The sequence below is a fragment of the Lipotes vexillifer genome, unplaced genomic scaffold (genome assembly GCF_000442215.2).
Source record: "Lipotes vexillifer unplaced genomic scaffold, Lipotes_vexillifer_v1.1 scaffold1227, whole genome shotgun sequence".
NCBI lineage: Eukaryota > Metazoa > Chordata > Mammalia > Artiodactyla > Lipotidae > Lipotes > Lipotes vexillifer.
Window position 1 is genome coordinate 60,534 of NW_006790683.1, and position 21,276 is coordinate 81,809.

At 47.9% G+C, this 21,276-nt stretch overlaps 1 protein-coding gene across 2 annotated transcripts in view; it reads right to left on the reverse strand.

Annotated features, from left to right (window-relative positions):
* The window catches only part of ZDHHC3 (zDHHC palmitoyltransferase 3), a 46,123-nt gene that overhangs the window by 13,759 nt on the left and 11,088 nt on the right, over positions 1-21,276 (reverse strand). Inside the window, exons 2-3 of one of the 2 annotated variants that reach the window (XM_007463894.1) lie at positions 15,452-15,781; positions 3,066-3,190 (exon numbers count right to left, since the gene is read on the reverse strand). In XM_007463894.1, the coding sequence (XP_007463956.1) occupies positions 3,066-3,190; positions 15,452-15,757 (431 nt within the window). In that variant the 5' untranslated portion in view covers positions 15,758-15,781. Of the gene's footprint in view, positions 1-3,065; positions 3,191-15,451; positions 15,782-21,276 lie in introns of those variants that run through there. The other variant, XM_007463893.1, reaches the window with a different exon arrangement.

A 21,276-nucleotide genomic window follows, 5' to 3' on the forward strand; every position in this document is an offset into this window, starting at 1 on the left:
GGCAGACAAGTGCATCTGCCCTGCCTGGGTGGGAGGCCCCTGGGTCAGGGCCATGTCCCATCCACCACTACAGCCCAGAGCCAAGCCTGGGGCTCCGCTTAGCAAGGGTTGGAGGACTGAAGGCTCTGACACTATAGATGGGGAACTGGGCTCCACCACCTCAGGCTGGGATGCCACAGTAGAGGAAGAGAAAAAAACATAGCAAGGAGGTACCAAGGGGACCATGCTCCCCATATAGGTTTTCATCTCACACCTCATTCACTATGATTAAAATTATAAGCAAAAAAGGCATCTATAACATCCTGGCCCCAGCTCAGACAACGTGGGGTAAGGCAGTGCCCAAACAGGGTAAGGCCAGTGGAAAGAACACTTCTCTCAGATCACCACTTTGAGCTCTGGGCAAAGAAACTCAGCTTCTCCAAACCACCCTCTGTAGAACTAGCCCTGCTCTCTCAGGTTAGAGATGATGTGTGTAAAATGCTTTAGAACCAACGCTAGTGCAATATAAATTTATCAGTAACTGATAAACAAGCTGGCAGGGGCCCTAAGCAGTCCCCAACTGTCTCATCTCAGTGTGTGTGTGTTTGTTGGGAGGTGGGGAGGGGTGTGAGGCTTTGCCAAGGTCAGAGGTCTCCACTGCCTGTGCAAGAAGAACCTAACACATAAGCCTAACACCTTGGCTGTCTCCATTAGCATGACCCACCCAGCCCAAGGATTTCCACAGGCTTCCATGATCCTCAACGCCAGGATGAAAGGAGCCTGCTTGGAAGGAAGACCCAGCCACGTATCACCAGGCTGGAAGAACACCTACAGGTACAAGGTCAGGGAATATTTGTGGTACCCATCAGAGCTCAGGGAAAAGAGTTTTAAATTCCATGACACTGCTGGGAGGAGAGGAAGCAAAGAGCTGGGCACAGACACATGCCCCTTCACCTGAGCAGGAAGACTGACACCAACTTTCTCTAGCAGGGCAGCAGGCCCCTTGGCTCACCCAGTCACAAACCCAGCTCTGTCTGGTGTGCTGGGGATTCTGCTTATCCAAAACCATGCGTCCCCAGATGGCCTGGGCCACCACAAGCCATCACAAAGGAGCAGGTGTCAGCATACATTTCCTGACACAGGAACAGGCGACACACAGGCATCCTCACTCAAGTTCATCTGAATCAGCAGCTCTTCTTTTGCTCAAGCTGATTTGTTTATTAGCACTCAAGAATACCTCCCTTGGATCATCCTGGGGAGAGAGGTGAGGAGGAGGTGGTGAGGAAAATGCCAGGCGGTGGAGGCTGCCAAGGGCTCAGGGAGGAAAGAGAAAAGAACCACTGTGGTCACCCAAGTTCTTTCTATAAAGTTCACACTTCCCTGTTTCTGGTCCAGCCTATGTAAATCCAGCACATCCTCAACGCTCACACATTCCTCCATTAAAAGATAGATATTCATACTTAATCCTCACAAGCTAAGGAGGAACAACCCATTTTACAAAGGAGAAAGCTGAGGCTCTGAGAGATGTGGTGCCTGGCCCACAGTCCCCAGTGTGGCAGGGATAGCGCTGCCTTTCCAATGCTGACCTCTCCAACTTCAAGGCAGGAGCCCGCTCTACCACACTGGAGGAATGTGCCCGGAGGAATCACATCACCCAGGGGATGAAAAGAGCTGGGTTCCCGAGCCTCGGGGTGGTAGGAAAAGGCTAGACTGATGCCTCCATCTCAGGCACAAGAAGAAAGCTTTGAATTAGTTTCTAGCACAGATTTCAGAAACAAGCTGACACAGACACAGAAAACGCCACAGGAGATGGCAGTTCCCATGGTCCCTGCCCAAGCTCCTTGGCCCTCACCCTTGAGAAGTGGCAACTAGCTGAGGAGGTCTCCAGATCGCTCTCTCAGACAGACAGAAAAAGATACAGAAAAACATGCATATGGTTATATCAAGTTACACAAGTCATCCCAAACTAGAGTTCTAGTGGAAAGAGCCCCAGACTCGGAGCCAGACACACCGGGAACCAATCCTGTCTCTCGTAGTCACCGGCTGTGTGACCCTGGAGCAGCCACTTAACCGCCTTGAGCCTTAATTCCTCATCTAGGGAGGGTCATGCCTATGGCAGAGCTATCTCTGGGGGTGACCATGGGGATGACGATGATGAGACAGGGTGGGCTGAGGTACCTGAGACACAGAAGGTATTGGGAGCTGACCATGGCATCTGGATGTTGAGACCGACTGCCCTCCTCCAAAAGGTGGGCAGTGTGGCCCGCACGGAAAAGCCACCTTTCAGCCTCTCAGACCTCGCACAAAACCCAGATGCTTCCACAGCCTCAGGACGACGATACCTCCTGACATCAGGAGCCAGTTCATTCCTCCACAGCCCCTCCCCACCCCGAACACACGCTAGTGTGAAAAAGGGACTAAGTGACAGGTTCGTTATTTCTGTAATTTAGCATTTAAAGTTTTCATCATGATAAAGTGCAATATTTAGCTGGAGGTTTTCTTTGTCAAGAAGACTCAAAACAACAAAGAAATCTGAAAAGTAAAAGGGAAAAACCACCACAGATAAAACAGGGAAATGGCTTTTTTGGCTGAACTCTACAACTGTCAGACCTCTAGAAGTTTTGTTTTAAAGAAAAGTCTTTCTTTTCTTTGAAGGACAACCCCTTCATTTCCCTATAAAATTTAAGTGAAACTGCACCTGCCCCTTAAATGTGTCAGGGGCTAGACATTCACAGAATGATTTCCTAAAGCTTTGTCTCACGTGCCCTTAATAAAGTAATAAAGCAGTGTAGTAGGAAGAGCAGGACTCCCCTCCATTTTACAGATTTGGAGACAAGGGTGGAAACAAGCAAGGGCCTGGGCAGCGCCCTCTGGCAAGTGTGGTGAAGCCTAGTGTCCTGAGCCCGAACCAAACACCCTTTCCCACCCTTGCCCTCCTGTGCAGGTGGGGATGGAGAGTCAATGTGGTCACTCCGTGCCCAGAGCAGGGCACGTTCAGAAGTCCTGTTGCTGATGGCACCCGTGGAGGGAGGGCGAGGGCGGGGGCGCAGGGGGTGAGGAGGGGAGCCCAGGCCGGGGCAGTGTACCTGCAGTGGTGGGCTCGGTCAGGCTTGATGCTGCAGCATTTGGGACACTTGTACACCACCTGCCCAGGCTTCAGCTGTAAACTCTCGATGAATTCTTTAGTGGCATTTCCTTTGGGCACTGCCCCCTGTAAGGAAGAGAGGTGTCAGGGTCAGGCTAGGGGTTCCCTCAGTTCTGACATTCCACAGAGGCGATGGTCATTTGAAAGCAGCAATTCCACACACGGGGACAGGATATTTTCATCCCAACGACATGTGGGTTCTGTTCAGAGTTACGCCAATACCAAAAATAAGTTATTGACAAAGAGTTTCCCCAAGGAAAAGTGAATGATTTTCTACACTGGACAGTTACATTGTTCCCAATGATCTTCTATTTTCATTTTACTAACATGGTTTTCATTGAATGCATCCTTTCCTATGTAAATATTACAGTGAGGATTTGACTCATCAACTACAATTTTGATTTACATTAGATTTCTCAGGGACAGTTTCAGTCTTTGTGAATTTTCACTGGTGAGCGGTACATCTAATAGTCCAGTTTTCCCAGGTCATAATCACAGCTCTGAATGTTACTGGGTTCTGTTTAAGCTGGAATCAAGTTTTATTTTATTTTTTACCAGTACTATTGTTATGGATTGGTAATCTGTGTTTAGCTCTTATGAATCCACAAGCAACTGTAAGCTACTGCCCTAAGATATTCAAGTGCTCTCCACACCAAGATGCTGAAAACCAGACATGACACAGGATAATGATCACCTCTCTGGTGGTGAGGAGGCTGGGAGTGGAATTAAGTGAGGGTGGGGCATATAAAGAGGTTAACCTGTCTTTGTAACTTTTTTTTTAATTTACAAAGCTGGGAGGCGAACACATGAGTGGTTGTCATATTATCCTTGACACCCTTTCAACTATCTTAAGTATTTCATTAAAATTTTTTCTGAAAGTTCAAAAGAGAAGTGGAAAAAAAAATACAGCCTGAAAAATACAGTCAGATGCCAGAAGAACCTATCATAGACCTTTTAAAAGCAAACAAACTTTGGTAGGCAAGGACTACCTGGTACATACAATGCCATTTAGGCTATAGTTCTAGACATCAAATAGCCATAAAAGTACACAGCTACTGACATTGGAAACGTCTATGATAGACTGTTAAAGGGAAAAGTAGATTCCCAAACAGTATGTAGACTACAAACCCATTTTGGTAAAGATTACACACACACACACACACACACACACACACACACACACACACACACACACATTACACACACACACACAGACACACACACACACACAAAGTATTAATGGTTATCTCATGTAGTAAAATCACAGGTAATTTTTAATTTATTAACTATATTTCTTAAATGTTCTAATATGAACACGTGACTTTTGCAAAAAGGAAAAAACGCATTTAAAAGAACAAGCAAAAAAATACACTCAGGAAAGAGCTATGCAAAGTAAGAGTATGACCAACTTTCCTGAATTTTGTAACCGAAGTGCTATGACTTGTCTCACCTTGAGACACCTGAGGGTTCCCCCTTAAGGCACCAGTGAAGGGTCAGGGTCTGGAAGTCTTCACAAAGGTAAGAGAGGGCCCAGACTGCCTAGACGAGTGGATTTTTAAAAGGGGCTTGGGACGGGCGCCGGCTCAGGCAGAGGGGAAGGTTGCAGAAAAGCCCAGAGGGTCATACTTTAAATTCTCTATAATGTAAAAAAGTAATCCAGTTTGGGTAACTGTGTGATCTTTTGTGGATCCTGAAGCCAACAGACCGCATCTGGAAGTCACTATTGTCATGTGTGGAAGAGAAATGCACCAAGGAACAGCGTTTCCCCAAGGTGATGAAGCAATAGGGCTGTTTTCCTAAATGAAGGTCGTTTTTGGTTTTTTTCAGGTCCAGTTTTTAAGGTCCCCACCACCACAATTTGCTGTAAATCTCAGGAGACCCCACCCCATAAAGGGCTACAAGAGCTTTACAGAACCGACGGCAATCGGGGCTCTCATTTGGTCTCCTCATTACTGCCCGTTATTCCAGACCACAGTCAGAGACATCATTCAACAGCACAGCCTTTCTAAAAGTTCCTCTTCCATGTGACTCCATTTGCACAAATCTCCTGGAAGGCTCATTCCCATCCAGGCAAGACCCCACCTGCCCAGTGAGCCCATCTCGCAGAGCTAGAGAGCAGCTGGGCCAGCCCCTGAGACTGAGTCCTCCTCCCTCCCTCCCTCCCTCCCTTTCTCTCTCTCTCTTTCTTTCTTTAAAAGAATAGGCTCTTCTGGGCTCATCTCCACAGATTTCAGAACTTACTAGTTCATGGTAAGGGATTTTGTTCTGTATAACTCTTGATAGACGGCTGGGAGTTGGAAGGCCTGCTGAGACATTTTTGCCACTGCTGTCACGTGTGCACTAAGAAACACCCACTACCTCCACCCCTACCCCTGTTCCTATATCTCACAGGGATGGCTTGAAGCTTCCACACTACTGCACCCCGGGAGAACAAAACATACTGATTTCTTCATTTCCAAAGTAATACCTGTTCATGATTTTTAAAAATGTATAGAGAACAGAAAATTAAAAGGGAAGAATGCACCCTCTGATTCAATCATCCAAAGATTAGTACTATTAACATTCTGGAGTATAGTTTTCCAGTCTTTTCTCCTTGTAGGCTAAAAACGCTTAAAACAATCTGTATATCCATAAAAATGCTCATATGCTTCTAAAACATATATTTGGTCCCGCAGTGGAATCCATTTGAATCTGGGGGCAGGAGGCGTGACACAGCTCCACCAACCATTCCCCTCAGTGGCTAGAAACTTCCAGTACCTTCCTCGACCTCTGCCCACTTCCTTTTCTATGTCAGAGGAAACGGAGGCTGTCAGGGTAACCCCCTCCATACTCCTCCTCTCCCTCCTCCCATCCCTGGACCCACGGGGACCCACTGTCTGGAGGACGAGGGGCCCTCAGGGGCTCATACTTCTACCTCAGAGCTTTCCCTTCATGCTCTTAGCAGACTCCATGCTCTCCTTCCTTCACAGCTAAGCTTCTCCAAGTTGTGTACACTTGCTGTCTCTGCTCAACCCTCACTGATTCTTTTTTTTTTTTTGCGGTACACGGGCCTCTCACTGTTGTGGCCTCTCCCGTTGCAGAGCACAGCCTCCAGACGTGCAGGCTCAGCGGCCATGGCTCACAGGCCCAGCCACTCCGTGGCATGTGGGATCTTCCCGGACCGGGGCACGAACCGGTGTCCCCTGCATTAGCAGGCAGACTCCCAACCACTACGCCACCAGGGAAGCCCTCACTGACTCTTTAGTTCCAGTTCTCTGGCACCTGTTGCCTCCATACCACAGAACTGCTCCCACTAGGTCAACAAGCAACTCCCTGTGACCAAATCCAAAGGTCAGTTCCCAGCCCTCATCTTTCTTGGGTCTCCTCACGCCCACCAGTCCCTCCTCCTGTCACTCTCTTGTGACGGCTCCATGCCCACTTGGTCTCCACCTGCCTCTAGGGCTATGCCTCTCTCACTCTCCTGCCCATCCTGGACATGGGTGATCCTCGGGGCTCCACCACTAGCCCTCTTCCCTGTTCATCCTGCATTCCCCAGACAATCTTTGTGGGATCTCCGGACCGGGGCACGAACCGGTGTCCCCTGCATTAGCAGGCAGACTCCCAACCACTACGCCACCAGGGAAGCCCTCACTGACTCTTTAGTTCCAGTTCTCTGGCACCTGTTGCCTCCATACCACAGAACTGCTCCCACTAGGTCAACAAGCAACTCCCTGTGACCAAATCCAAAGGTCAGTTCCCAGCCCTCATCTTTCTTGGGTCTCCTCACGCCCACCAGTCCCTCCTCCTGTCACTCTCTTGTGACGGCTCCATGCCCACTTGGTCTCCACCTGCCTCTAGGGCTATGCCTCTCTCACTCTCCTGCCCATCCTGGACATGGGTGATCCTCGGGGCTCCACCACTAGCCCTCTTCCCTGTTCATCCTGCATTCCCCAGACAATCTTCCTCTATCACCAGCTCCAGCTCAGACCTCTTTTGGGGATGAAGATGTTTCTACCTGGTTGTTCAAAAGGCATTAAAACAAAATAAAACAAACCCCCAAAATTCAGCTTGGTAGAACTGAACCCATTACTTTCTCCACAAACGGTACTTCCTATCCTCCCCTCCCTGGCCCATGAGACATCACCTACCCGGTCACCTGCGGTAGAAACCCAGTAGTCATCTCCAGCTCTTCTAACCCTCTGCCCCACACTCCCACCCACTCCACCAACTTAATATGGCCCCAAATGATGCCTTGAATCCAATGTTCTCCCCTCCATGCCACTCTCACAGCCTTAGTTGAGCCCCATCATCGTGTGCCCCAGACATTAGAGTCCCCCAGGTCTTCCTGACTCCAGTCTCTCCCTGTATCCTGCAGCCTCACCTCTATCCTTTCTCCCTACTATTTTTCAGAGTAAACTTTCTAAAATGTGAATCTGATCATGTTATTCCCCTTGCCTAAAAGCCTTCTCCGGCTCCCTAGAGCCTTCACATGGTACAGAGTCCAAGCTCCTGGGCAGGGCTCAGACAAGGCCACCAAGATCCAGCCCTGAACCACCCTTCCAGTGTCACCTCCCTCCCCTGACAGTCCCACCCTGTGGACTACCTGGAGTTTCCCAGAGGCTCTGTACTCTCCAAGTCTTGTGCCCTTAGGGACCCATATTAGCACCTCCCCTCCAGCCTGTCAGGCACATCCTTGCCTCCTGCACCTACAACAAACCCACTCAGGGACCACATCCTCTGCCTTCTTTCTGATGGCCCCAGGCTACACCCAAGACAGAACCCATCACTTGGCCTTTGTGCTACGATAGCTTGTATTTGTCTTATAACACCTATCATTTAAGTATACACTGATCTCTCCTACATGACTGTAAATTCCTGGAGGACAGAGACAATGTCTTTAATTTGTAGCCCAGTGAATTGCCCAGGGCCTGGCATGGAACAAGTCTTCAATAAATCCAAGCTGAATAACAGTGATGATACAACAGACATTTATTGATTGCTTATATGCCAGGCACAGTTCCAAGGGCTTTACTGTACTTTGTCAATTAATTCTGACAATAAACCTACGAGGCAGAGACTGTGATATTCCTCATATTATAGATGAGACAACTAAAGCAGAGAAGTTAAGCAACTTCCCAAGATCACATGACTAACAGGTGGCGGTGGCAGGATTCAGACCCAAGTCTAGAATCTATGCCTCTATCAGAAGACAACTTACATATTTTATTATTTTTTAATTTTTTTATCTTTTTGGGTGTGTTGGGTCTTTGTTGCTGCATGCGGGCTTTCTCTAGTTGTGGCGAGCAGGGACTACTCTTCATTGCAGTGCACTGGCTTCTCATTGCAGTGGCTTCTCTTGTGGAGCATGGGCTCTAGGCGCACTCTAGAGCCCTACCGAAGCAGGCTTCAGTAGTAGGTGCACAGGCTTCAGTAGTTGTGGTATGTGGGCTCAGTAGTTGTGGCTTGTGGGCTCTAGAGCTCAGGCTCAATAGTTGTGGCACACAGGCTTAGTTGCTCCGTGGCATGTGGGATCTTCCCCAACCAGGGATCAATCCCATGTCCCCTGCATTGGCAGGTGGATTCTTTTTTTTTTTTTAAAAACTGCCAAAATAAACTAGCTTTTAATTTTTTTTTTTTTTCGGTACGCGGGCCTCTCACCGTTGTGGCCTCTCCCGTCACGGAGCCTCTGCTCCGGACGCGCAGGCCCAGCGGCCATGGCCCACGGGCCCAGCCGCTCCGCGGCACGTGGGATCCTCCCGGACCGGGGCACGAACCCCTGTCCCCTGCAATCAGCAGGCGGACTCCCAACCACTGCGCCACCAGGGAAGCCCCGGCAGGTGGATTCTTAACCACTGCGCCACGAGGGAAGCCCCCAACTTACGTTTCTAATCTATTGAGTGATTGAAGAGGGTTTTCTTTTTTTTTTTAATAAATTTATTTATTTATTTATTTATTTTTGGCTGTGTTGGGTCTTCATTGCCACGCATGGGCTCTCTCTAGTTGAGGCAAGCAGGGGCTACTCTGTGCGTGGGCTTCTCATTGTCGTGGCTTCTCTTGCTGCAGAGCACGGGCTCTAGAGTGCAGGCTCAGTAGTTGTGGCGCACAGGCTTAGTTGCTCCTGGGCATGTGGGATCTTCCTGGGCCAGGGATCGAACCCATGTCCCTTACATTGGCAGGCGGATTCTTAACCACTGAGCCACCAGGGAAGTCCGAGGGTTTTCTTTTTAATTGCCTTGATGCCATAATATCATTCTCCTGTGAAGAACTGTATAACTACAGAAACATTAAGACTGAAATAGGCCCAAGATAACAAGGCCTGTTTCAATTAGTATCCAGGATAATATGATGATGTAAAAAGGACACACCTGGAAAGGGGTGGAGACAGGTTCCAAAGAAGCACCAATGATTCCATTTATTTCAAGCAACAAGTATGAAAACTTGCTTAAACTGTTTCAGAGGCCATGGGATCACAGCATGAGCACACCTGCTGGTCTAGCCAGAAACTCTCCCTCTAATAGCTCTGCCAGGAACAGGTGACCAGGAACAGGTGACCAGCCCCAGGCCTGTGTCAAAAGGCCACCTGTCTCCTCCACAGAAAGGTAGGAGGTAGGTAACCCCCAAATTGGTCACCCTCTTCTCTCTGGAGCTAGAAAGATTTTCCGGTCAGTGTTTATGGATTACTCAGTGGCAGGTATGAGAAACTGCCTGGCACTAGGCAGAGTGCAGCACCCTCCTCAAATGAACCCTGAGGCAAGTCCCTGACCTGATCCAGGGAATGTGTCAACACCTTTGGGCAAAGTGTGCGAGGCCCTTCTCTGGCTGCACGCAACACCCACGCACATTACACGGAACACTGCAGGACGACCCGGTGCTATTCGTCCTATGCTCCCACGGACCTGACATCATTCTGCCACCGTACTTGCCCGAGTGAATACTCACTGGTTCTGTACACGGTTGTGCTCAATAAGGTCACTGTGAGAGAGACTCCAGAAGGGATTACCAACTGCATGTTGAAGTGAGTCCTGTTATTCCGGTTTGGGCAGCTGAAACTCCAATCACTGGCCTGCAGTGGTCTCAGATAGTCATGTGAGGTCTGTTTATAGCAAGGTGTTCACAGGGTGGGATTCAAAGGCAGGGAGGGGCACTGGCAGGCAGACAGATGAATTTTCTTTCCCTTAACAATGTGGTTAAATTGAATTCATTTACATTCCTCTTGTTCTTAAATCTCAGATTTGAGATAATTTACAATGAGGTTAATAAACAATTAGGTCCAAAGAAAGCAGGGGCAAAAAAAAAAAAAAAAAAAAGCTGATCATAGGGTTGACACAACTGCTGTGATTGTGTAGCGCTTGGCTTTGGGCTTTCAGCAGCCAGGACAAAAAGAAACAAGCTCTCAGCTTTAAGCACCTTCTGGGAGACAGGCGTTGTCCCAGATCTAAATTTTAAATGGAATCCTTCAGGATTCCTGAGGGGGTTCCCAGGATGAGGAGTTAAAATGTATTTATAACTGGAAAAGGTCAGGTGGTGAATTGGGATGGGGCGCGGAGACAGAGCAGGTACCAAGGTCAGAAAGAGTCCCTGAGCCCGGGTTGTCTTCAAGAGGCTGCCTCCTCCAGGCAAGCGGAGCCACTCTCGACCTTGCACCGTCTCAAGTGTTTCAGGAACACAGAAAGCTCCTTTGAAGACATTACACAACCTCAGAGCAGGCAAGGAGAGGGCAGCCTGAAATCAAACACCAGTCTGACTCGGGCGCCTGCCCACACCATGCCACCTCCAGGCCAGCACACCTGCCAAGTGAGGTACGGCCCCTCTGTCCACCTGCCCCCTTCCCTCTTCTTACAGGCCTGTCTATCCCTTTCACCCCATTTCTCAAATGGGAGTTCCACCTCCAAGTCATTTCTTCCTTCCCTTTTCTGCTCAAGCTCTTTGTGGACCCACTTACTACTATGTTGGAGTAAATGACTGCTAAATGGTCCAGAAAGCTGTAGTGGTTGCAACTGTTCTGATGTTACATCTGGAATAAGAATTTCAAAGCTGAAAGGGCTACCAGTAACTGTCTGGGGGAGACTGCAGGAGTTTTTTGTTTTTTGTTTTACTAGTACTATTAACAAACCAAAGTGATACATGATGCATACATTGTTATACATTGTTTATAACCTCCAGATATAAACTTTTCTGAAAAATTATACACAACATGAATTCCTGAGATACAAAACATTACAATCCTATTAGGGAACTCCTTAGAATCCTGCAGTGATGCCTTTTTAAAAACAGACTCTGCCTGCAGTGTTAATAAGGAACCCCTAATTGACTTGCTTTCAGTGTGAGATCTGGGCTCCCCAACTCCGTCCCTTGGAAGCCTGGGGTGTCCCAGGGGTTCCTTCCTCTGCAGCCCCACCTCTCTCTGTTTTGTGTACTGGGTTTTGCATAAGATGTCACATGTTGGGAATGGGGAGAGGAAGGTGGCAGCATGAAGAGCCTGAGATGGGGCAGGTCTGCAGGGCATGCTTTGAGTTGCTCCCCTTACTAATGGTAGATATTTGACAGACGCTTTATTTTTTTGCCCCGTTTTCTTTCAGGTCAACAGCAAAACACACCTATGAGAAGCTGAATGGTGTTTGGGATATAGTCTGTGGCTCTCATTTGGGATTGGAAGCGGAGCAACATACAGTGAGAATCACTCTCTCCTGCATCCGACTGCGAGGGGCCAGACTGAGGAAGACCCTGGAGAGGGCACAACGTGGAGGTCAAAGAATACACGTGTGTGAGGGTAGCAGGAAGGCCAGGGCAGAAGCCTCTTCTCCCTCCCACCCGATATCCAGTTCCCTGATTCACATGCCTTCTAGAAACCAGTAAACTCCACACTCTACTCTCTGATTCCAACTCCCCACCAGCCCCAGACCTGGCTGTCTACTGCCCAGCGAGCACTTCTGCTTACACATAACAGAGACACAGTTTGGCCAGAATAGAAGTCTTGATTTCTCCTCCAAAATCTGTTCTCCCCAGACTCTCCCATTCAATAAAGGGGACCAGCAAATCTCCCAGCTACTCCAGCCAAGACTCTGGAAGGCACACTCTCTGATCCCTCTCCCCTTTTGTCACTCTTCTGAGTGGCGGTTCTCAGACCTGGATGAATATGAGGGATACCTGGGAGCTTTAAAGCACCCCAATCCCAGGGCCCCATCCCAGACCAATTAGAGTAGAATCTCTGGGGATGGGGCCCAAGGCATCAGTACTTTTCAAAAGCTTCTCAAGGGATTCTAATGTGCAGCCAGGCCGGAGCATTAGGGGCTTAAAATACATTCCAAATCCAAAAGTTTCTCTCTCCCAGCCTCACCGCTCCCACCTTGGTCTGAGCTGCTGCCACCACGTCTTGCGTGGCCCACTGCGATAACTCTCATCTTCCTGCTTCTACTTGCCCCACCTCAGAACCCTACTGCAAGCACAAGGCAGTGTCTTTTTAAAAATCAGGTCACATCATGCCTCTCTGATGGCTTCTCACTGTACAATAGAGACCAAGGTTCTCACGAGGCCCACAGATCCTGCCCGGCCTGGCTTCTGCAGCCCTCCCCACCGCTTCCAGCCCCTCTCGCCTCCACTCACCATGCTCCGTTCACCCTGGTCTGAGTCCTGTTTCTCAAACACACCAAGCACGCTCCTATCTCTGGGCCTTTGTACCTCTTCTCTGCCTGCAAGGCACTGCCCTCTGACCTTCACCTGCCTGACCTACCCCTTCATGTTATTTAGGCCTCAGCTCAAGTGGCATCGCCTCAGGGGTCCTTCTCAGATCACCTTCATTTAAATAGCCCTCCTGGGACTTCCCTGGTGGTGCAGTGGTTAAGAATCCGCCTGCCAATGTAGGGGACACAGGGTCGCGCTCAGATCACCTTCATTTAAATAGCCCTCCTGGGACTTCCCTGGTGGTGCAGTGGTTAAGAATCCGCCTGCCAATGTAGGGGACACAGGTTCGAGTCCTGGCTCGGGAAGACTCCACATGCCGCAGAGCAACTAAGCCCGTGCACCACAACTACTGAAGCCCGCGCACCTAGAGCCTGCGAGCCACAACTGCTGAAGCTCACGTGCCACAACTACTGACGCCTGCTCACCTAGAGCCCATGCTCTGCAACAAGAGAAGCCACCGCAATGAGAAGCTGGCACACCGCAACAAAGAGTAGCCCCCGCTCACCGCAACTAGAGAAAGCCTGCACGCAGCAACGAAGAACCAACGCAGCCAAAAATAAATAAATTAATTAAAACAAGACCAAACCACTATGAGCTTTCAGGAGTTCCCTGGTGGCCTAGTGATTAGGATTCTGGAAAAATAAAATAAAATAAAAATTAAATTAAAATAAAATAAAAAATAAGTAAGTAAGTAAATAAATAAATAGTCCTCCTTCGCCCCAGAAAAGTCACTACCACAGCCCCTGGACCACACGGTTTTGCTATCTTTAAAGCCCTTTTCGACTTCTGAAATTACCTTGTTCCATCATGTCTTTACTGCCTGACGCCCTACGCTAGGATGTGGGCAGCAGTAGGGCAGGGATTGTGGTCTGTCTTGCTTACAGCTGTATCCATTGCTCAGAAGGACCCTCTCACATAGTAGGTACTCAATAAACACGGCATCCATTTTGTCCCACTCCTCAGTGCCCCCAGGGCTCCTCCTCACTGCTGCCACAGTGATCCTTGTTAAATGACAATCTGATCTCATCACTCTTTTAAAATCCTCAGGGGCTCTTGCTGGCCCCATTTTCCAACTCCTACCCCACTTCTTTGGCACTCTGGCCACATCACCAAACCAAACCCATTCTCCTAAGTTCCTACCACTCCAAACAACCACACTCCTGCATTCCTGTGTCTCTGTGTATGCTGCTCCCTCTGCCTGGAATGCTGTCAGTGTCTTCATGCCCTATCACCCTCCACCTTCCCTGCCCATGTACACTGTTCTGACAAGAACTGGCCTGGGCCTCACCTCCTCCAGGCAGCCACCCCTGCCTAGACTGGTTAATTTTTGTTCTTCCACAGCAACTTGTGCTTCCTTCTGCCACAGCCTTCATCACACGGGGTTAACCTCACCTGTCGTCTCCTCTAGACAGAGGGCACCTTAAGAGAAGGAAGAGTGCCTGGGGCTCAGCAGACACTAAATTATAAGCTGAGACAAATAATGTCTTTTACTCTTGTATCCCAATAGCAAGGGCACCATAAAAATTTCTGAATGAACCCTTAATTTGTTTCCATTATGATCAAATTGATGCTGCTGAGGAAAACTGTTTATACCCTGTGTTTCAGGGCACTTATAACCATGTACTTCATTTCCTTCAGGTGACAGCTGTTCAACAATCCTAGGAGCAGCTCTAACACTGGGCCAGCAGGACCCTGCCTGCCAGTGTGTGCGATCTCTCCAGGCATGTGCATGAGAAGAGGCGCCATATGGGCCGGTCACTGACTCGTGATCGAGCCGGGAAAGTGGCTTTCCCTAGGGACGGATTAACAATCCACCACCTGAACCAGCAGGAAATGGAGCCCTCCGAGAAGGGAACTAGCTCAGGACCCAGCATTTTTACTGTGCTTTCCCCGGGACTCACAGAAACGAAATCTGTGTGGCCAGTGCATTGCCACTTGCAGTGCTTTCCCTTTCTTAATTTAAACACACTTGTCCCACATACTGAAACAATTAAGCCATAGGAAGTCTTTATCAAATTACGCTCTCTCTCACTTTTCCCATACAAGATAATGAGCAGGAACGGAGAATCTGATACTCAACAGCCACTTGCACAGCTTGGTATATTTAGCTAAGTCATTGGGCAGAAAACCGCGGCTTTACCCACAGATACTCAACCAAGAGGCACTTGCTAGGGCCTGAAACAGGCTTATCCAGCTTTTCAGGGAAAGATGAGCCTTGCCCAAACAAGGTAAAGGCCACTGTTGTGCAGGCTCCTGGAACTGGATAGGGCTTTAATTTCAGCCTCACCTGGCTCCAGTCCTATCTTCAATGGGAGGCCCCATCCTGATCCAACCCCCAGCATGCTTTCCACTCGGATCATCTGGCCCCAGTCTCGTGGTTTTCTCACTGTGCCTTTCTAACTACAGGCTAAGCCTCCTCTAGATCAAACTTCTCCCATGGTAGGCTCAATTAATGCAGACACCTACATACAGAAAGCATCATTCAACCAAGACAGGCTGTGGTACAGCTGGGGTCCCCTCAGTGGGGCCTGAGTCCACCTTCCCACCCCAGCCCTGGCCCTCCTATTCTCCACATTCCCAAGGTCAGGGGGCACATGCAGGCTGCGGCCATGCCAGGGCCAGAGGAGGAGAGTGTGGGCTGGTCAAAACAAGCCCAGACATACTCACGGGGTCCGTCAACATGGCCCGGCAGTGGGAAGCCAGGGCCAAGAAGGCCAGCAGGTTGAACATAATTCCATTGATGATGCTGTACACGTAGTCTCGGGATGGAATCAGCATGACAAAGAGGACCACAAACTCCGCATAGAGGACCAGAAACCAGGTGACAACGGCACAGGCGATGCCACAGCCATCACGGATAAACCACATGGTTCCCACAGGACTGGGGTGGGGAGGTGGGACGCACTTCTCTGGCTGGAGGTATTCTGGCTTCCGCTCAATGTCTCGGAAGTGGTGGGCGGGGATAAGCATCATAAGCTATTCTGTCCATACTGGCATCTGGAAGAGAGAAAAAAGAACCCAGAAATTTGGTGTGGTCTTGTCATCAAGGAGACTTGACAAAATTACCTTTCCAAAGCGAGCCATGAGTATCTATGTGCGAACTTCTTGCAGAAAAGCTGCCTAAACCTTCTGTTCATTTCCAATGTGAGTTCTTGTCCCTACTTCTGAAAGCTAAGCTAGCCTTGGTGAAACAGGGCCACCTTGCCCAAAGCCTTCACGTGACAGATAAAGAAAGGGGAGGCTTCAAAGGGCAAATGCCTCGCCTGAGGTCAGCCGGAGCAGCAGCAGCACACACAGCACACCAGCTGGGAGGCGGACTAACAGATATGTTCAAATTTTGACCTAAAAGACAAAGGGGTGGGAGGGGGAGCACCAGGCCCTCTGGGAAAACTCTCTTCATCAGTAACACTGCTGCCTCTACACTGTGGACAAACCCAGAGACTCGTGTTGAGGTTGGTTGGGATTGAGTAGGAGGAAAGTAGTGGTAACCTAGGACTAGGGTTAAGCTGCAACCATGAAGACCCTCTAACTTACTGCACTGCATTAGCCAATAATAAAGGCAAAACACTCACTAGGATGGGGAATGTTCTTGAAACAAGCTAGGGTTTTTAGCCCTATGGCCAAAATGGTTTATTTTCCAGGAATGAGAGACTCTCTGAGTTCTGCTCTACTCATGGTGATAGGGCAAAGCGTAAGAATGTTGGGCAATGAGTCCAGAGATGTTTCTGCACCACCTGCTTGTGGGGCTTCCGGAGTTCTGGTCTCCTGACCTAGGAAAACACCCACATTCCAGCCCCAGCCCCCTCCTCACAGTTGGTGTGAGGGTCGAGGGAGTTGGAGGTGCCTGTTACTCGTGCTGTCGACCGCAAGATCCTGCACACATCACAGACGGTGCGCACGTCTTCTCTCTAGGAAAGACGTCATTTACTTCAGAAGCAAGTGCTGAGCAACGCGTCCTTTCTTCCTCACAGGTGCAGCTGAGTCTCTGGAGAGAGCAATGAAATCACTAAGATGCGATAACTGAAGTCTCTCTGTCCACGGCACACGCTGCAAGACATGGCAGTCCAAATTCCCCTGCTCCAGTTCTTTATCTTAAACTCTGGGGCCTGTCGTTTCACCAACCAGGTTTCTCAGAAACCGCGATGGCTCCAGTTCTCTGCCAGATGTAGGGGCCATGGGAAAACCACCTGGAGCACAGTCTATGATTCAGGCAAGCAACATCTCAGTCTTTTGAGAACTCAAGTCACTTCACAGCAGAGGAAATCACTCAAAAGCAGCACTGGCTCTGTGTGCTTTTCTGAAGACTGCAGCTCTGAAGGGAAAGGGCAAGCTTTCAACGGTTGTACTGGGTTATCCTTACCCTTTGCCCAATTTTCCTCCTTCCTCCACTGCCCTCACCCCCAACGAAGAAAGAGGATCTGAAGTGACTCCAGTAGAGTCCTGAAAAGTAAGGATGTGTCCAGAAAGCTGAGAGGGCAGATCAGTAACTACTACTCAAATGACATTCTGGAATCAAAACTTGCACTGACTAATAATGAAAGAATAAGGCCAAGGCCTCCCCTCCCACGGTGTCAGAGAATTAATGGCTGAAAGGCAGTTAAATGTGTACTGTGTGCTTGTCCAAAGGAACACTGACTCAACAAATACTCAGAGTGACTATCACATTCAACCAGAATTTTCCAATAGAGCAACCTTGTGCTCTTCACAAGATAGTGGCAATTAGTGTTGCCAGGGACAGCCTAGAGGCATTAAAAGATGCAGGGATACCTTCTGAAGCACCAAAGAGAAGGACAGCAGGAGACTGAAAACTGGGGACATCTGGGACCTGACCTATGGCAAGCAAATTCTCAAATTCTAAACTCCGTACAAACAAAACCAAACAAACGAAAAGCTGAAATCCCATTATGATTCAAAAGCTGATGGAAGCTCAACATTTTGACAACCTCCAAATGCAAGCATTCTCTTGGTTTTTCCTGCTGCCATACTGATTTGTATGCATCTCATCTATGTCCCCACGATTGCTATTTAAGTTCTAAACCAATAGTTTTTTTTTTTTTTTTTTTTTTTTTTTTGTCTGTGGGCTTGCAGCCTACAGTTAACATCACATTGCGGAGCACAGACTCCGGACTCGCAGGCTCAGCGGCCATGGCTCACGGGCCCAGATGCTCCGCGGCATGTGGGATCTTCCCGGACCGGGGCACGAACCCGTGTCCCCTGCATCAGCAGGCAGACTCTCAACCACTGCGCCACCAGGGAAGCCCTAAACCAATAGTTTTATTGGACCACAGCCATACTATTCGATTACACATATTATATTCTCTATATCTTTTTTGCAGGGTTGAATAGTTGTGATGGAAAGACCCATTAGCCTAAAGTATTTCCTCTGGCTCTTTACAGAAGTTTGCTGGTTCTAGGTAGTTGTCACCCACCAAATAAATACAGGCACACCTCATTTTATTTCTCTTCACTTTATTACGCTTCGCAGATACTACTTTTTTACAAATTGAAGGTCTGCGGCAGCCCTGTGTTGAGCAAGTCTATTGGTGCCATTTTTCCAACAGCATTTGTCTCTGTTACATTTTGGTAATCCTCGCAATATTTCAAACGTTTTCATTGTTATTATATTGTTATGTGATCTGCAATCAGCAATCTTTGATGTTACTATTTGACTAAGCTTAGTGAGGAAGGCATTTCAAAAGCTGAGACAGTCCAAAAAGCTAGGCTTCTTGCACCAAATAGTTAGCCAAGGTGTGAATGCAAAGGAAAAGTTTTTGAAGGAAATTAAAAGTGCTACTCCAGTGAACACACGAATGATAAGAAAGCGAAACAGCTTTATTGCTGATGTGGAGAAAGTTTTCACGGTCTGGACAGAAGATCAAACCAGCCATAATATTCCCTTAAGCCAAAGCCTAACTCAGAGCATGGCCCTAACTCTCTTCAATTCTGTGAAGGCTTTGAGAAGTGAGGAAGTTGCAGAAGAAAAGTCTGAGCTTATCAGCAGAGTTTGGTTCATGAAGTTTAAGGAAAGCAGCGATCTCCGTAACATGAAAGTGCAAGGTGAAGCAGCAAGTGCTGACATGGAAGCTACGCCAGCAAGTTATCCAGAAGATCTAGCTAAGATAATTCATGAAAGGTGGCTACACTAAAGAACAAATTTCCAATGTAGACAAAACAGCCTTCTATTGGAAGAAGATGCCATCTAGGACTTTCATAGCTTGAGAGAAGTCACTACCTGGCTTCAAAGCTTCCAAGGACAGGCGGACTCTCTAATGCAGCTGGTGACTCGAAGTTGAAGCCAATGCTCATTTACCATTCTGAAAATCCTAAGGCCCTTAAGAATCATGCTCAATCTACTTTTGCCTGTGCTCTATAAATGGAAACGAAGTCTAGATGACAGCACATCTGTTTATAACATGGTTTACTATTTTAAGCCCACTGTTGAGACCTACTGCTCAGAAAAAAAAGATTCCTTTCAAAATAGTACTGCTCATTGACAATGCACCTGGTCACCCAAGAGCTCTGATGGAGATGTACAACTAGATTAATGTTTTTTTCATGTCTGCCAACACAACATTCATTCTACAGCCCACAGATCAAAAAGGCATTCTGACTGTCAAGTCTTATTTAAGAAATACATTTCATAAGACTACAGCTGCCATAAGCAGTGATTTCTCTGATGGATCTGGGCAAAGTCAACTGAAAACCTTCTGGAAAGGATGCACCATTCTAGATGCCATTAAGAACATCTGTCCATGCCACTCTCTGATTCACTTTGTTATAAAGCAGAAACTAACACACCATTGTGAAGCAATTATACTCCAATAAAGATGTAAAAAAAAAAAAAGAAAAGAACATTTGTGACGTGGGAAGAGGTCAAAATATCAACATTAACAGGAGTTTGGAAGAAGGTGATTCTAACCCTCATGTATGACTTTGAGGGGTTCAAGACTTCAGTGCCTCGAGGAAGTCACTGCAGATGTGGTGGAAACAGCAAGAGAAGTAGAATTAGAAGTAGAGCCTGAAAATGTGACTGAACTGCTGCAATCTCCTGATAAAACTTGAATGGATAAGGAGTTGTTTATTATGAATGAACAAAGAAAGTGGTTTCTTGAGATAAAATCTACTCCTGGTGAAGATGCTGTGCAGATTGTTGAAATGACAACAAAGGACTTAGAATAGTACATAAACTTAGTTGATAAAGCAGTGGCAGGGTTTGAGAGGACTGAGTCCAATTCTGAAAGACTGTCTACTACGTGTAAAATGCTATCAAACAGCATTGTAAGCTACTGGAGAAACAGTTCTTGAAAGGAAGAGTCAATCAATGCCACAAATTTCACTGCTGTCTTATTTTGCCACCTCAGCCTTCAGCACCACCCTGACTAGTCTGCAGCCATCAAGGCAAGACTCTCCAACAGCAAAAAGATTATGACTTGCTGAAGGCTGAGATGATGGTTAGCATTTTTGAGCATTAAAGTATTTTTAAAATAAGGTATATGGGAATTCCCTGGCAGTCTGGTGTTAGGACTTGGCGCTTTCACTGCCATGGGCTCGGGTTCGATCCCTGGTCAGGGAAGTAAGATCCCGAAAACCATGTGGCACAGCCAGAAAACAAAAGCAAACAAACAAATAAGGTATGTTCATTGTTTTTTAGACATAATGCTACTGCACACCCAGCAGACTATAGTAGAAACATAACTTTTATATGCATGTGATTTGCTTTATTGTAAAAAAAAAAAAAATTCATGTGACTTGCTTTATTGCAATTTTCACTTTATTGCGGTGGTCTGGAACTGAACCTGCAACATCTCCGAGGTCTGCCTGCTTCCCCTGCAGAACAGCTCAGTGTGACCTAGATGGTCAGTGACGACTCACCCCACCCCACCCCACGTCTGTGGCAGTGTATCCTCCTGTCATCTGCTGCCTGAGGGTCATCTCACCACAACCTGTGTACTCCATTGTTCTTCAGTTATCATAAACTGTGTGGTTTTCAGAAATGGATAATCACTGAAAATAAATTTTAGAGCAATGCTCTTGTTTATATACTTCCAGTGATCACATTATGCTCATGGTGTATCTTCAGAGTAGCTGACTGTATTCTATCTGTCCTCTGACAATTGCTCATTCTTGATTGTACATATGGCAATGAGTTGACTAAACTTGAGTTGTGTTTCATACGTGTGGTTTTCCTGAGGAATAGGCCCTTCCACATAAGCAAATTTCCCAGGTAACTGTGGCTTACTCCTAAGCAGAAACACATTTTAACAATGTGGATGGTTAAACTGGAAATATTAAAAAGTAAAATAGGGCTTCCCTGGTGGCGCAGTGGTTGAGAGTCCGCCTGCCGATGCAGGGGACACGGGTTCTTGCCCCGGTCCGGGAAGATCCCACATGCCGCGGAGCGGCTGGGCCCGTGAGCCATGGCCGCTGAGCCTGCATGTCCGGAGCCTGTGCTCTGCAACGGGAGAGGCCACAACAGTGAGAGGCCCGCGTAC